This window comes from Xenopus tropicalis, chromosome 8 (genome assembly GCF_000004195.4).
Source record: "Xenopus tropicalis strain Nigerian chromosome 8, UCB_Xtro_10.0, whole genome shotgun sequence".
In the NCBI taxonomy this organism is placed as follows: Eukaryota; Metazoa; Chordata; class Amphibia; order Anura; family Pipidae; genus Xenopus; species Xenopus tropicalis.
The window spans coordinates 101,935,131-101,951,214 of record NC_030684.2 but is presented as its reverse complement, the minus strand read 5'-3'; the positions used below and the strand labels follow the sequence as shown (position 1 = coordinate 101,951,214).

The window sequence follows — 16,084 nt, the reverse complement described above, 5'->3', positions numbered from 1 at the left end:
TCAGATATCGGAAGCAGAGTCTCTGGTGGCTGCAGGTATTGTATCAATCCGGTAAAATGTGTCTCTACTTGTTCCCTGGCACAAGTTACACTGCAAATAATAAATGATCATTTATTGCAATTATCTACTTTTTTAGAATAACTGTATAGCCGTTGAATACATGCCAGGGCCCAGCAAGTCAAAATTTGACAAGTTCTGCAGGGAACTTTTTACTAGTAGTTTATACTGTTATCACACCAGCAAAACCAAAACTCGCAGTCAGTCAGCCACTGCGGCTACAGCTGCTGTCACTCTCGCGAGATGTGACTTGTGACGTGCGGATGCGCAGGCGCAGGAGCTGGATGGAACACAGGGATGCGGAGATCAGAGACAGTTGGGCGGTACGGTCGGACTGGTGAATGTTATAACTGGTCATGTTATAGAAGGGTTCAGCTGATTCGTTTTAGAATGTTAAGCTCTTGTGTTGGCTGAGTATGAATGAAAGCACAAGGTGTGTGGCCCCTATTGTGCTTTCCGTTTGGTCGGCCAATGGGCTGCTTGCCAGTATGATTGGTTAACATATCTAGCCTCAGAACTGATGTGCTTTCTGGTTGCTGGGGGTCTGTGACCCCAAACAGCTACATTGCTTTTTAAATTCCAAGCCAGCCTGGAGAAAAGCAAACACAAAACGATACATTTCATAAAATGGTCACTAAACTAAGTGCATGGCGGATCAGACTTTTGCTGCGTGTATTAGCTTGTTTTTGGAGACATCTACACTTTGGGGAAAAAAGTAGTTATGAGACATGGAAATGTGCATCAATCATTACTTTGTGTGTATGTAGTCATTTTTGTCTGTAGCACTTCAGTTATACTATAAGAATGTTTTTAATTTCTGTACTTTATTTTGAATGGACTATACTGAAGGGCCGCCTTCATTTTAAATGCCAAGAATTGCATTATAATAATAATTATTATTTTTATAATAAGCTTTAGATGTGTTTAGTTTGCCACCTTTTTCTGTGGCTAGTACTGGTCTTTGGGGATATGATATTTTGGGGTTGGGCGGGGTTAGAGATGGGCCTATAGTTATAAATGGTGATCAGCACAGAGTGGGTCAGGGAAGGAAGGGCTTTATAGGCCATTTACCAGCAATTTTCAATACAGGCGCCGGCCCTAACAGGTGATTTACCAACTTAGATATATAGCAATAAGGGCTCTTGCACACAGGCTTTCATTCTGCATCCCCTGCAGTGGATCTTTTCACATCAGGGGAATGCAGGAAGAAATACAGTACATTCATATCCCTCTACTCAGGGTAGAGAGGTACTTAGCCCAGGATGATATGTTCATGTGTAAGAGCCATAAGGGCTGGGTAACCATACAGGCTAATAGACGAGTTTATGTGTTTTCATAGCATGCAGGGTGATTAAGGGAAGGTATAACCATCTTCAGCAGTATCCCTGTGTAAGATAAATACTGCCATCTGTAATTATGGGACCCGTACTACTAAGTTAGCAGGGCCCGCCCCACAGAGGCCTCCAGTTATTAGCCAATAAGTAAAATGGGATCCCAGTGAATAAAAAATATATGCACAGTTGCACCACTGACCAATACCAGCCACTCCTATATTACACCAAAATGCCAGTTGTGATCCAACCAAAGCCCCACCCCTCTCCTCTGTAAACCTTGTCTGTCCCTTTATGAGCCATGGATTAAGCTTCTCCATTGGGGACTAACCAAGGCCTTGTGTCAGACTTGTGTCAATGTCAGACTAACTGAGGCCTTGTTCATTTCTTTCATAGTTGACCTCTCTATTTTTGTACCATGGTTGCCTGTAATTGGCCTGTGATTGGATCCTAATGGCTTAGTACGGCTGCTCTTAAAAGGTGAGTGATTTATATGTAATCTATAGTTGTTTTAAACACTTAAACCTAAGCCTGTCTTTACACCTTGCTGTCAAATATAGAGTCTAAATCAAGTGACTTTGTCATATACATAGAAAATGTCTTTCTGTGGTCCTGAGTAGCGAGGAGCAAAACCACCCTGTTTGCTTTGCTGAGAAATCTGCAAAATGGTAAAATGTCACTGAAATTCTGCTAAATTCAGTTTAGTCAATGGTCATTTTTTTTCTTGGCTAAATACTTTGGAGTTACTGTGATTGCATCTCTGTGTTTTTTTTCTGGTAAAATACATTTTTAGTTCAAATTCTGGGAATTATTCACCAATTGCAAATATTTCCCTGCAAATCTGGCGACAAAAATGTGCTAATGCCTAATCTTTTGACCAAAGAATACAACAGAATGTTAACAAAAACAGTTTTGTAGCCAAGTGTCTGTACCAGTTGGTCCTTTTGTTAAACAGCATATTAAAATTGTAGTTCACCTTTAAGTTAACTTTTTTGAATGTTATAGAATGGCCAGTTCTTAGCAACTTTTCAGTTGGTCTTTTTTTGTTTAAACAACAAATAATACAGAATGAAGACCAATTGCAAATAGTTCCAGAATAACGCATTCTACAACATATCAAATTTTAATGGAAAGCAACCTTTTCAATGCAATAACCTACTTTTCTTTTGTATTGCACCTGACTAATACATTTTAAGCCTTATGTTGATAAGTCAATGTTGTACTGGTTTTTCATGAAAAGCGGTTGTCCTGATGTACTTCCATAACTTACCCCAACAAGTACTGAAATAGCAAGTGTGTTGCAGTGCCCTTATGTACAGAAAGCATATTGAGTATGACCTCATCCAATGTTACAAAAAAAGAATTCTGATCATGGCAATTTTATTTCCACCATGACTTGCCAGCAATTGCCAATCTTGCATGACCTAGCACCCACTGCTGAATAGTTGGAGTAGCTGTACTAGCTTTCACCCATCCGACTATGGGTACTCCAGGCTTGAAAGCAGACTGCGAAACCATCCTTGGCCGGTTCCAAGAGACGGACAGTGTTCGCTTTGAGGAATTTGCAGCAATATGGAAGGATATGAAGTTTTCTCACATATATTTGTAAGTATCCATTTTCATGTAACCTATAAAACAAAGCAAACTATTTTACTCTTATTTTTGGCAGTAAAGCTATTTCCTATAATTCTTTGGACAAACATAATTTGTGTTTTATCAAATTTAAACTAACAAATATCCCTAAATTTGCCTCTGCTCTTTTAACAAGGTTTCCATTTTGTAGCTCTAGCAAGGCTTGATAGACTTCAGCAGTTAAAAGGGATTATGAATGCGTTTAAGATTAGTTCATAATGGCCTTAGGGCTTTGGCAAATAGGATATTATGACCACTGCATTGTCCTCATATAGAACAGTGGTAGTCAAAATGTCCTTAATCACTTCTTACTGCTTCCCATAAGAAAGCCTAGGGAATGCTTCTTATGGCAAACTCTACTGGTGACAGTCTGACAATGCTCAGAAACAGCGAAGTGTGTTCCTGAGTAGTGGAGCCCTGTCCCTGTCAGTGTTTTGTCTGCTGTTGACATAGCCTTAGGCTGTTTTTACTTTCACATCTCGGGGTTTGGGACTGACCCCTGCAGCTGTCAAATTACAGTCTTTAGTGAGTAAAAAGTGTGCAATTCAGTGCAGGCAGAGTGGCGAGAGGAACCTTGGTGTTAGCTTGTGTATTTTGGCACCATTGTGCACCCGGCAGTGCTCTACTGTACTTGTTAATAGGGGGCTTGTACTTTACTAGAATAGGGAGTGGAGGGGGTGTTTGACAAACCTGTGCAATGATCAGAGATTCAATTTTAGCACAAAGCAATGTCTTAACACTTCTAAGGGGCTAATACTCTTGATCCTGCTCTTGTTACATATATACACACACTTCTCCTAGTATATATGGAGAGGCCAAAGTGAAATTAACCTTTACCTTTACTATTAGTCAAGAGCAATAAATTATAGAATTATCTGTGTTAGCATTGGACACAAATACATTTATTGCCATGTTTTTTTTTATGGGTGACGGTAAGTATAGTTTAATGTTAACTAGATACCTGTGGCTAACCTTTTTTTGGTGTTTGTTTTGAAGGATTTTTTTTTCTTTCTTACAGTGGTGGCATGCGGAATTTAGAAATGAGTAAATTCGCAAGAGAGGCCTTATCCGTTGCTTCCCACTACTTCCTGCCTCCTTATACCTTTCAGATACGGGTGGGAGCCCTGTATTTATTGTATGGCCTATACAACTCACAGCTTTGTCAGCCCAAACAAAAGGTAATGTGATAGTAAAGACATAGTTACTTATCTTGTAGCATATTGTGTTTCATGAATAGCTTCCATTTTGTTCCTAGAGTTTTCTGTAGTCAATGTGGCATGCCCTATCAAAAACTGTTAAATCTATGTTAGCCACTTGTGCTGTCGAAGCAGTTAAACTTAAAGGAGAAGGAAAGGTTTAATCATTAGGGTTTATAAGCACTTACCTGATAACCCAGGTCAGTGCTTATGTTGGCAGAAAGCTGCACCAGCCTGGGGTACCTGCGTGTGAGTGATCCTCTTCCTTCTTCTGTCTTCACTCCACTTGTGCATGTGCAGTAGAGTAAAAAAACTGAACTTTAAGAAAAAAAGCTGGCTATTTCACTGTACTGTACATGCACAGGCCTGGCGATCAGAAAGATAAAAGACAGGAGGAAGAGGATTGCTTGCGCACAGGTGCCCTGGGCCTATGCAGTTTTCTGATAACACAAGCACTGGCCTGGGGTATCAGGTAAGTGATTACAATCACTGGGGGGTGCCTAACATTTTGGCACCTTTCAGTGATACCTTTCCTTCTCCTTTAAGCTGCTACAGCACCTCACAACAATCACCAACAGTAGCTAAATAGCAGCATGCCATTTTCCTTAAATTGCTCAGGCACTTTGTTTATCGGAAGAATACAAAGAGTCTGTCTTTGAAAAATTGCTCTGTTCAACAGCCCACACACTTCTTTTGACTTTCTTCACCCACTGGTATATGGTAATCTATAGCATAGATTTCCAAGATCGAATTATATCATTTGCAAATATAATTATGTAATTATATCAGTTATACATTTTACAGATCAATAGAACTACCTTTTCCTTAGAAGTGGGACTTTACTTGCAAGTTCAGGCAAATTATGTTCAAAGTTCAGTCCATGACTTTTGTTCTCAGTTTATATAGCACTTTTTTACTGAAGTAAGGCTAAGGTCACATAATGAACTGTGAGTGAACCAGTCATTTGTTGCTTATTTCCCCTGAATAACAAAATATGGGACATATTTATCAGAGTGAAATCATCTTTTTTTTTTAAACCCATTTAAGTGCTAATGTGTAACTTGTACAAATCTTCCTCACTGAAGGATTTTGCAGCATTAAGATAGTTATATAAATTCTGACTATTATGGTTTAATGTTTTGCTATGGGGAAAATGTAAGCAACATTTGTGAAGAAAACATAAATAAGGCCATTTAGGCAATTTTTAATTGGGTCACTAATGCCTCTTTGTGCTTTTTGCATTCCTAACTCTAACAATTTTATGCAAAAGCTTAATGTAATGTGTAAGCAACATTTGTGAAGAATACATAAATAAGGCCATTTAGGCAATTTTTAATTGGGTCACTAATGCCTCTTTGTGCTTTTTGCGTTCCTAACTCTAACAATTTTATGCAAAAGCTTAATGTAATGTGGATGAAAAGTCACCACAAACTGTAATCGGAAGCTCAGATACCAATAGGGAAGGCTGGATAATCCAGTAGGGGAAGCTAGGAGCTAAATCGTTTGAGCAACCTGATGTGGACCTATTTTGGGTGGACAAGTAGAGGTTTAGGGGTGGTGACCTCACCAAACGAGTGCATCTGCTTGTTTAGGACCATTTTAAAGGAGTTTAGACTCTGGCTGATATGATGGTGCAGTCTTCTTATGATAATTCCACTCACAATTTGTCAATATTCTATCCCACGACTTCCTAATTTAGTCCTTTTTTTAGCTTGTGCTTATGCAGCCTGCTGCTGAGATATACAGTTACAAAAAGCTTAACAGTCGTGATTCCCTGATCTAAACCACTATGTGAGTTTGAAAACAATTTTTTGTGTTTTTAGAGTTATATACCTAACACCTTTGTTTCCCTTTATTTTTGCAGATAAGAGTTGCACTGAAGGATTGGGATGATATTGAAAAATTTTATCAGGATCTAATTGGTGCACAACATTTAGATGCAGCTTACATCATGAGGCAGTTGCGCCTAAGCAGAGCCTTCCATTTCACAGGAATGGCAGAATTTGTAAGTGACCAAAATATTTGGCTAAATTCCTGTCCCAACTCTTGTGATTTTTCACTTTTTGTTTTGGAACCATAATAAGGTTAGATTGAAATATGAAAACATTTATGTATCAGCTATTTGGTAATATATAGAACACTAACATTTGTACTCTCCTACCAAAAACCAACTCAGTTGGACCCCAGCTTCCAAAAGTATGTATTAGATTCAATAGGCATTCGCTGCAAATCTCTCTGTAATTGGCCTTCAGGATGCCAAACTCCTGCTCCAGCTCCAGCTCCCTATGTGGTTCAGCCCCACAGTAAAGGATAGATATGAATGTTGTGATTCTTTGATTTTGTATATATAATGAAAATCCTGGTTCTCTGCTCCCTATAATACTGTAAAGCTGTTCTGTTAAATTCCATACTGTATATAGCAGATGTTTTTAATCAGAAATAATTAATTGCATTCTGCAGTACATCTGAATGTGTGATATACCCAGCATTTATCTAAATTCATAAGCTTAAGAGCAGCTTTTGCAAACTTCTCCACTAAGGTTTGCATATTTCATTGAATCAAATGTGCATTTGTCCCAAATTAAAAAAATGTCTTGCATATTTTTGTGTCTGACCTAGACTGTGCATAACAGTAATAGTTATTGATGATGACAGTCAGCACTAAAAATAATGCTAGCAATATATATTGGCAAGAACATCATGAGGCCGCAGTTTTTCTGTTTAAAATAATTTCTTTATTCCGAGATAATTACACTCCTTTAAATGTGTTAGAAATGCTTGCATTAAACTTAAATGCTTGAACTATTTTTCATAAAAAACAGCATGTTCTTTAAGGGACTACTGTAAATCATTGAATAAGGATACTAATCAAATTATCAGCAATAGTGTTGAAATCGTACAGCAGCTGTATGCAGTGTGACTGGGTTATGGGTGATCATTTCTAATATCCTTTTAATTACATCTTTCAATATAAAGCTATTTTGTGTGTAGCTGACTTTCAGATCACAAAGAAACCAGCCCCGTCATGTGGGGAGAGAAGAGTTTAAGGATGTCAGAGACAGAGTGCAAGATCTAGTTACATCTGAAACACTGGAGGTAAATATTCATTGAACCCTGAATGTCTGATGCCTGAATTGTACATCCATTTTTTAACCTATTGGCACCCACCCAGATAGCCGCTTCCCAAGCTGCCTGCAGATCTGTACTGAAATCATAGTTCTTAGTGCAAGGGCACTGCTAAAGCCACTCTAAAGCTCCAAGCTCCAGTAAAGTTACAGATACTCTTTTAGCTATGTCATTTCCTATGTAAAGGGGCAGAGACCAAACTCCTGTTGTCCGTTGATTATTGGCATTTGCTGTATATTTTATTATCTTATATTATATTTATTATAAGAGATATAAGTTTCTTATTGTATATTTTATGTTTAGTTGTTCTGTAAGATGCAGTTGTCTAAATCTAAGATTGGTAGATGACTAAAATAGGTCCTTGGGAAAAAAATATTAAAGGGGTTGTAACCTTTAAATAAACTTTTAGTATGATGTAGAAAGATATTTTAAGACCATTTGCAATTTGTCTTCATTTTTAATTTCTGTACTGTTTTGCTTTTTGGTCTGGTATTTTAGGATTAGTGATGTGCTGGTCGACTAAGTGCATAGGACTATGAAAGGGCCTGCATAGAAATACTAGTAATAAAAAGTAACCATAAAATTGTAGCAATCATTTTTTGGCTGCTGAGCTCAGTGACCCCCATTTGAAAACTGGAAACAGGCAGAAGAGGAAGGCAAATATTAAAAAAACCCCAAAAACTATAAAAAAAATAAATAATGCATACCAATTGCAAAGTTGCATATGAAGGCATTTTGAGGCTTGAGTGTTTTAGCAGAGACAATTCCTAGTTGTCCTTGGCAGGGTATTTTCTGGCGTTTTGTAGCCACAACAAAACAAGGCTACAGGTGCCCTAAGAGATATAGGTGATAGAAAGCCCATCATGCAGTGACTAGCAGGTGTCTATTAAGCACATGGTGTATAATGTTTCTTGTTTCCAGTAGGGGTGTATAATGTTTCTTGTTTCGTGCTATGAATGGAATGTTAAAGGTGATATACGATACTTTAATATTGAAATAGAGAGATTTTTTCCAAAAGGCTTTTTAGCTAAATTGTGCTAAATGCTAAAATGCATTTTTAAAAAAAAAACAAAAAACCTTTGCTCTGCACCAGTCTGATTTTTATTATTTTACTTTGTGATCCCCACTACAGAGTGGTGTCACAGTGTGGCATCACACATTAGAAAACATGTGATCTGTTCCCTTGCCCATGTAATGACATGATCTGCTAATGCTGTTTTTTGTTGATGTTTGCTGACTTGCTGTGTTTGTTTGTGCACTCATAGGAAATGCTTAATATCCATGAGCACTATCAGAAAACCAAATGCTTGATTTCTGCTGATAAGTCCCAACCTGACCGGTCACTGAGTTTGGTTAAAGAAGACTATGTGCCAAATCTAAAACAACTACTATCAGAGCATGTGACATGGAAGCTGGAGAAAGGGGTAATGAGTTGTAAATACTGTCTATGCATGCCTTGCTTCAACTTTTCTTTTAACTAACAACAAGTGTAATATTTATGGATTTAGAAGCCAAGGACTAAAAATGATGATGAAAAAGAAGAAAATGAAGAAGAAAAAGAAGCCACTTCACAGGAATCAGAAGTAAGAACATGGCATACACATACTAGTTAATGCTCATTAACAGATAGAAAATGTGCTAGTTGACTCAGACTTATCTCAAATAGCCAAAGCAAACCAAGCCCATTTGAGAGGAATTTTAATTGCTGTTATGGAATAGGACAACTTGACCCTCCTGTTATATTTCAGTGGTACTGTGGTTTAATTCTGACCAGAGCACTATCTGTCTGTTCTCCTCAATGTGTGGGTTTTCTCCTAAATCTAAATTGGTTTCTTATTAAACTGATCATTGTATGTTTAAACTTTAGGTTCCACTAGCACTAATATAAATATCTCAATTAATCTTGGGCAGCTCTTTGCAGCTGAAGTGACACTGCAGTAGTACTGTTATAAAACTGTTTGCAGAATTTCATTACTTATATTTTTTTTTCAGAAAGAGAGTTCAGAAAGAGCTAAAACATTGGCCAGAATAAAGTCCAAATGCTATGGTGCTGTTACACAGGTAATGTTATACTGAAATCCCCTCTCCCATTCATTGCATTTGCCTTTAGGGTCCCAGTATAGTTTGGAGGAGCAGTGCCACATAAAAAATTCCAGCCCTGTACCTGAGTCCTAAACTTTATTTCTTTCTGTTGGAATATGTTTTTTTAATGGCACTGCACTTCTGCTCCATATCCTTGGTATTTATACCTGCAGGTATAAGAGAACTGAGATTGGTGCAGTTTCTCTGTCATAGATAAACTATGATAGAAATGGGTAAATACTTAGAGAATCACATAACCAAAAAGCCTTGCAAGGATAACTGATGCAACTTGCATTTAGCACAGCACCCTGCACCATAAGCATCCAATGCTTGAGGTCTTTGTGTTCCAAAATAGGGGGTTAAACCCCCATCTTTCTGCCTAAAGGTGACCATACATGGGCAGATTTGACAATTTGGCTTGTTTAGTCCACGTTGTCATCTTATCTGGCCGTATATTGGACACTCAAACAGGCCTACCTGACCGATACCAGGCCAGAAATTGTCCAGCTATCGACTGGACAGGTTTAAAAATTTTGTTGGAGGGATGACCCTTTCACCCCTCCCCCCTCACTCCAATAGCCTATATCCCCATTGTTGTGATCCAGTAATTTGGCCGTAGAGCCAAACAATCAGATCAGTCTGATATTACCTCAAGGTAAGCGTATTGGGGAAAGATCTGTTCATTTGGGATCCTCGTCAAACAAGCAGATATCTCAATGTATGGCAAGCTTAACTTGCGCTTTGTGTTACATGTGTTACATGTTTTATGTAGGGATTGCCATTGGGCACTGCATGCTACACTGCACAGGTTTTCGTTGCACCTGCAGTGCTCTATGTGCTTGATTAAGCTCAAGGAGCAGACTGTATTGTCCCTGTAAGTGCTCTAGCAATTGATTCAAGGGATTTCATAAATTAACCATAGTGTTGCACTAAGAGCAGTTTTGAATTTGTTGTGATATTAGTGGAACCTAATTTAAGCTTTTATAGATGACATCTTTAAGCTCTTTCCCACTTGCTAATTTTAAAATGATCGTTGTTTTGCGCTTTTCTGCTCACACCACATTTGTTAGGCCCCCAAGTCTAGACGGCATCGTCAGGTCCTGATGGCATCATCTGAGTCAAGTTCTGACTGTGGAGGTAAAAATACACAGAAGAGTAAAAGAAAAAGAAGGGTACCTAGGAAGACAGGAACATTAAAAGGTAAATGTTTAGAAGAACAACCCTTGTTTTCCTTTACATTTTTGTAAAATACCATAAAAACAAAAAAAAATCCTGCACTCAAAACTACATGTTCTTACTCCATATTCCTGTAGGTGAAGCTCTCATACAGTTTAAGTATCTATATCTTAAATATGTACTGTGTGTCCCTCGTGAAAAATAATAGTATCTAAGGGATAAATAGTCTTTAGATTTTTACTTCCCAGTGAGGTCTAATTAGATGCTTATTGCATTTGCATTTATACTATGGAATTATACCTAAATATGAAGACCATTGCAACAGTACTGAAAAAATAATTTGTATTCTGTTTGCACACTAAAATACTACAGTTGACTTGCCCATTAAGCATAAAGTAAATTAAAGCTTGGTGAAACTGTACTTGAGACATTTATTATTAAAAATGCAGGGTTTAAATGTTATCCCATATCATGTTGTGACCTATTCTCACCTATTTATGTGGCTCTATGTACCCAAGACCACGCTGCACCGATGTATACATGACACTGACAGCTAAATTGCTGTATAGCTACATAGTAGCTGAAGTTGAAAAAAGTGTTTACCAATTTAAAAAAAAAAAAAAAGTCTTACCTAAATATTACCTAAATTCCTGGTGCTCTAGAGACAGGCCTGGAATGGGGAAAATCCTTTCTAACTGCAAAATGCCAGTTGGAACAGTGTGAATAAGTATTGTATTAAAGGGATATACACAGTCCATAGTGAAAGGAAACCTGATTCTTAGCAACTTTCTAATATACATTCATTATTTATTTTCAATAGTTTCATATATAAATGCGATTGCTATGAAAGTAGTTTCTGTCTGACTGTTTATATTCTCTGCTGTCCTGGCTTTGACTCCTGACACAATGGGGGGAATTCACAAAAGTGGAGGTAGCCCTTTTTTGGAGTAAAAGTGGTGGAAAAACTGGTGGAAAACACTTTCTCCAGATTCACAGACAGAAATCCGCCTAAATTCCGACTCAACCGCCACTTTTCCATTTTTGGTGAAAGAAAGACAGTTTATAGACACTTTTGTGAATTTGTCATTTAAACGACATTTATACGACGTTTTAACTACATTTTTTCCCGACATTTTTCCACGTCATTTTCAAAATGGAGTAAAGCTCAGTGTAATTCTAAGCTTTTCTGTTTTGTTTTGTTTCCCCCAGTCTCCATTTCACACCTAAGGTAGGGGTAATTAACATATAAATGGGGATTAGCAGCCTATTGTTAGGGGACAAGTTTCTGTCTAACCCTAGAACAATAGGTGCAGAAATCCTCATTAACATTTTGTAAACAAGTAAAACACTGATTAAAAAAAGTTAAATTCAGCTTAATCAATGAGGTAATAATAACATTTTGAGTGAATATATTGTAAACATTTTTATTTAAAGGAAAAGTAAAGCTTCCCAGGCAAATGTTTAGTTTTAGCAGCTGTGCCCCCTCTGTAATAACTTCACTGACATTTGCCCCAACTTATCTGTGCCCCCATAGCATGCCCAGAACTGCAGAGCTGTCTGACAACATTGGTCCCCCCACCTGTTCCCAGCCGCCATATTGGTGATTAGCAAACAGCACATACACACTGGCACCCAAACTGGAATATTGGGGTACAGGGTTGGACTGGCCCCAACAGGGCACTGGATAAAAACCCGGTGGGTCCTAGTCCTGTTGGAGCTCTTTTTACTGGGCATGTTGGTATGTGGGCCGGATTGCTATTTACCAGTAATGAGTAAATATAGAAAACATTAGAAAGCCCAGCTTGTCCTGAAAAAAATGTTGTATAGTTTCCCTGGGCAAACTAAAATTACCCCTCAGGAAATGCCCCCAAAGTGAAATGATAAATGGCAAATGAAATGTCAAATCCTGTTGGTAAAATCCTTATCCCAAGGCTCCTGTAGCTGTGGGACTGGGTTTGATGGCACCGACAGATTTACTAAGAGCTAAAGACGAATTCAGAAAAAAAATGTCGGGAAAATGACAAAATCTGAAAACTGTCTGTTTAAAAGACAAACTCACAAAAGTGGAGATAGAGGTTTGTGAATTAGGTGGAAAATCCGACAAATCTATCTCCACTTTTATTTTGTCGGAATATCACCAATTTTGTGAATTCCCCCCAATGTGTCAAGCCAGCTAATTAACAGACATGATTCCTGTTTTGAGAGTCAGAATTAGTGAACAGAAAAGAGATAAACAGATACCAGATGTGAGACATTTCCTTGTCCTATAGTGTAAAGCTATCATTTTAAAGTGTTTTATAGTTTTGAAATATTTGATTCGTTGATGATGTAAAAAAAAAAAAAAACATGTATTTTCTGAATCCACTTCAGGTGCCAAGCTTGGAAAGCTTACAAAAAAGGCTTCCCAGTCTAAAAAGAATATGCCCACCATTCCTGAGGAAGATTCCACTTCAAGTAGCAGTGAAGGTATGTATGTTTTCGTTGCACGTTGGCAAAAGTTGCCAAATGAGTGGATATTTCTCCCAATATGTCTTCCAGGGTGGGGCAGTATCAGGCTAATTTGACCGTTTGTCCCTACAGCGACAGGCAGTGCCTGCTCCTGCCATGAGGCAGGATTTGGAAGGGTCAAATGTCGCCGTGTGGGGAAAAAATTTCCGTGTACATTAACCCTTCCAAATCCAAATTAGCATATGCTAATTAGGATTCGGTTCTGTCAGGACTGTCGATTCAGCCAAATCCGAACCCTCACGAAAAAGGCCAAATCCTGGCCGAATACCGAACCGAATCCTGGGGGGGTCATTGTGCTGCAGCCATTTTATAAATATATTTGAATTAGAGCGATGCCATATATACCAAAAGAAAAGTAAAATTCATTCAATATGGTGTTGAAACTTTATCTTTACAGACCTTTTCCTTCTTTTACAGATAATTTTGTCCCAAAACGTACAAGAAAAAATTAAAAAAGAAGCTTGGAAATAAATGGAAAGTTTATCTTGAACAGGACCAAACTGTGACCCATGCTAGAGATAAAACATCAGTAAAATGGAATGACTTGGTGAAGCATCTGTTTGAAATGTTTGACTCCCTGCACAACTGGATAGCTCTTCAGTGCTACTTTTGTACTGGTTTTATTTGTTATTACTGAAAATATAAAATATTGTCATACAGTTGTACCCTGCACAAGTAATCATTTCACTGTTCTACAAGCATAATGTACATGATGCACCAATTTCTTGAAATGAAAATGAAAGTGGTTAGGTGGCTTTGTGCTCTAATGAAGGTGCTCTATTGTGTGTGGTCAGTATGTACCAAACTGTATAATGTAATGTAAAATTTGCTCAAATTGCTCTTCTGGGCAATTAACATATTTTTCTTCCACTTTATTTTTTTTTAGACTTATGTTTTTACACTGCTAATATTATAAATGTGTAACAGGAGCGAATCTGGCTGTTCTAGGCGAGGGCAGTTAAAGTTGGTTAATGATGGTGGGCAGTTGAACGGAGCGTAGAAGCATCTGGAGACACATTCTGCACTAGTAACTTAAAGGAACAGTAACACCAAAAAATGAAAGTGTATCAGAGTAATTAAAACATAATGTACTGTTTCCCTGCACTGTTTTGTATCTCAGAAACCCAAATATAGTTTACATAAACAAAGTTGCTGTGTAGCCATGGGGGCAGCTATTCAAATTAAAATAAGGCTAAATGACACAGGTTGCATAGCAGATCTGTAAAACACCATTGTATTCTACTGAGTTTATCTGTTATCTGCTATGTAACCTGTGCTTTTTCTACTTTTTCCAGCTTGAATAGCTGCCCTGTGGCTATACAGAAGGGCGATTATATAAACTGTAGCACTGTTTCTGAAGCAAGCAGATATTTTACCAGTGCAGGACAGCAGTACATTATATTTTAATTACTTTAAAACACTTTTTTTTTTTAATGTTTTTTTTTTTTTGATGTTACTCTTCCTTTAACCTTTTTTTTCTGTAGGTCCCTTGCCCAGGCAGAACAGCAGGGGGCACTCCTGTTACAGATTTATTATATAGCAGTGTGAAAACAGATAGTGAAATAAAAAACTAATAATGTCCATTGCAAAAGTACTCAAAAGAGCACTCTGAGCAATTGCACATTGGCACACAGGTGGGTATAAGGGCATTTATATTCTCTAACTCTTAAGGACAAAAGAAACAACAGAAATTGCAAAAAAATGTTGTAAAGCAGCAAATAAATAAGCAAAGACAGAAAACAAGGAAATAACTGCAAAGTAAGACCAAGCCTTGAAAAAGTATGTAGAGCATTTGTAGATTTCTATTGATATAGCACTACTCATGTACTCAGTGCTGTAGTTTTCTTGCAATACATTGTGTGCATAGGTAGAGCTTTCAACCAATTTTTAAAAAATTGAAAATATAAAAGCTTAAGTGCCAATTAAAGATACACAAAAAAAAGAGGAGGCCCCATACAACCTACAGTCCTTGTGGGTAATTTATAGACACTAATGGTAGTGCAATAACCTATGAGTGACAAGACTAAATCATATTTCATGCTAGAGCTCCAAGAGGCAGTAGTTTGGTTTGGAGGAATTCTGGGATGGAATTTGAGATCAAAAACAGAGAAAGGTTTAATGCTGAAGACAGTAATTTACATTAGTTAGTGATTTGTTCAGCAGCCTCTAGTTCCAGCAACTGTTTGGTGGTTGGGTTCAATTTACTTTAGGAACCAGGCAGTGGTTTGAATGACTAGAAGATGAATAGGAGTGGGACTAAATAGAGAGATGAGTAATAAAAAGTAACATTTTATATTGCAAGCTGGGAACAAGAAGAAGATGACAAATAATTCAACATTTCCAATAATCTCTACAAATGTAAGACCTAATGAAAAAAGTTGCTAAGAATAAGCTAAAAGTTAGCTTGAAGGCAGGTCTGGATTGGCAGTTTGGATTCTGGCCAGAGGGGGTGCTGTAAGATGCCATAGACAGTCACTATTTAGTGGGCTGGAGGGGGGCTGTTTGGGCCTTTGTGTACTTGGAATGCCAGGGCCTATTTTGAATCTGTCTTTGTGCCCCATAATGTGAGAGTTATAATGCTGTAAATATGTTTATATTTAGATTTTTGCACATTGGGTGAATAAATATCTGATAAAAGATTATTGCAATTTATATTTTCATGTACTAAATTCCTTTGTATGCCTGCTTTTGGCCTTGCTGTTTAATATATGATTATTTAAAAGTATTCCTGTGGGATTTCATGTATATAAGTCAGGAATGTTCATATATGTTTCCCTGCTTAAAAATGAATGTCTGCATTGCATTTCTTTTTTTCCCAATTTTAGGCATGGTTGAAGCCATACATTTTGTTACAGATGAGAAAATTAGAAATGAGCTGCATCCACAGATATTTGGCAGATAAGCAAATTAAATTTCTGATTCAATTTGTTAATTTGGAAAAAAAACAAAACTGCTTTCAAAAACCTCATCATCATC

At 37.6% G+C, this 16,084-nt stretch overlaps 1 protein-coding gene across 3 annotated transcripts; it reads left to right on the top strand.

The window, feature by feature from the left end:
- Positions 1-301: 301 nt before the first annotated feature.
- snapc1 (small nuclear RNA activating complex polypeptide 1) lies at positions 302-15,760 on the top strand. 3 transcript variants are annotated; one of them, XM_012968643.3, is made up of 12 exons: positions 302-394; positions 1,785-1,868; positions 2,792-2,993; positions 4,039-4,198; positions 6,081-6,221; positions 7,208-7,312; positions 8,608-8,766; positions 8,851-8,925; positions 9,335-9,403; positions 10,495-10,624; positions 12,971-13,066; positions 13,526-15,760. In XM_012968643.3, exons 3-12 carry the CDS (start codon positions 2,869-2,871, stop codon positions 13,558-13,560), a joined length of 1,095 nt encoding a protein of 364 aa, XP_012824097.1. In that variant the 5' UTR covers positions 302-394; positions 1,785-1,868; positions 2,792-2,868; the 3' UTR covers positions 13,561-15,760.
- The last annotated feature ends 324 nt before the right edge of the window (positions 15,761-16,084 follow it).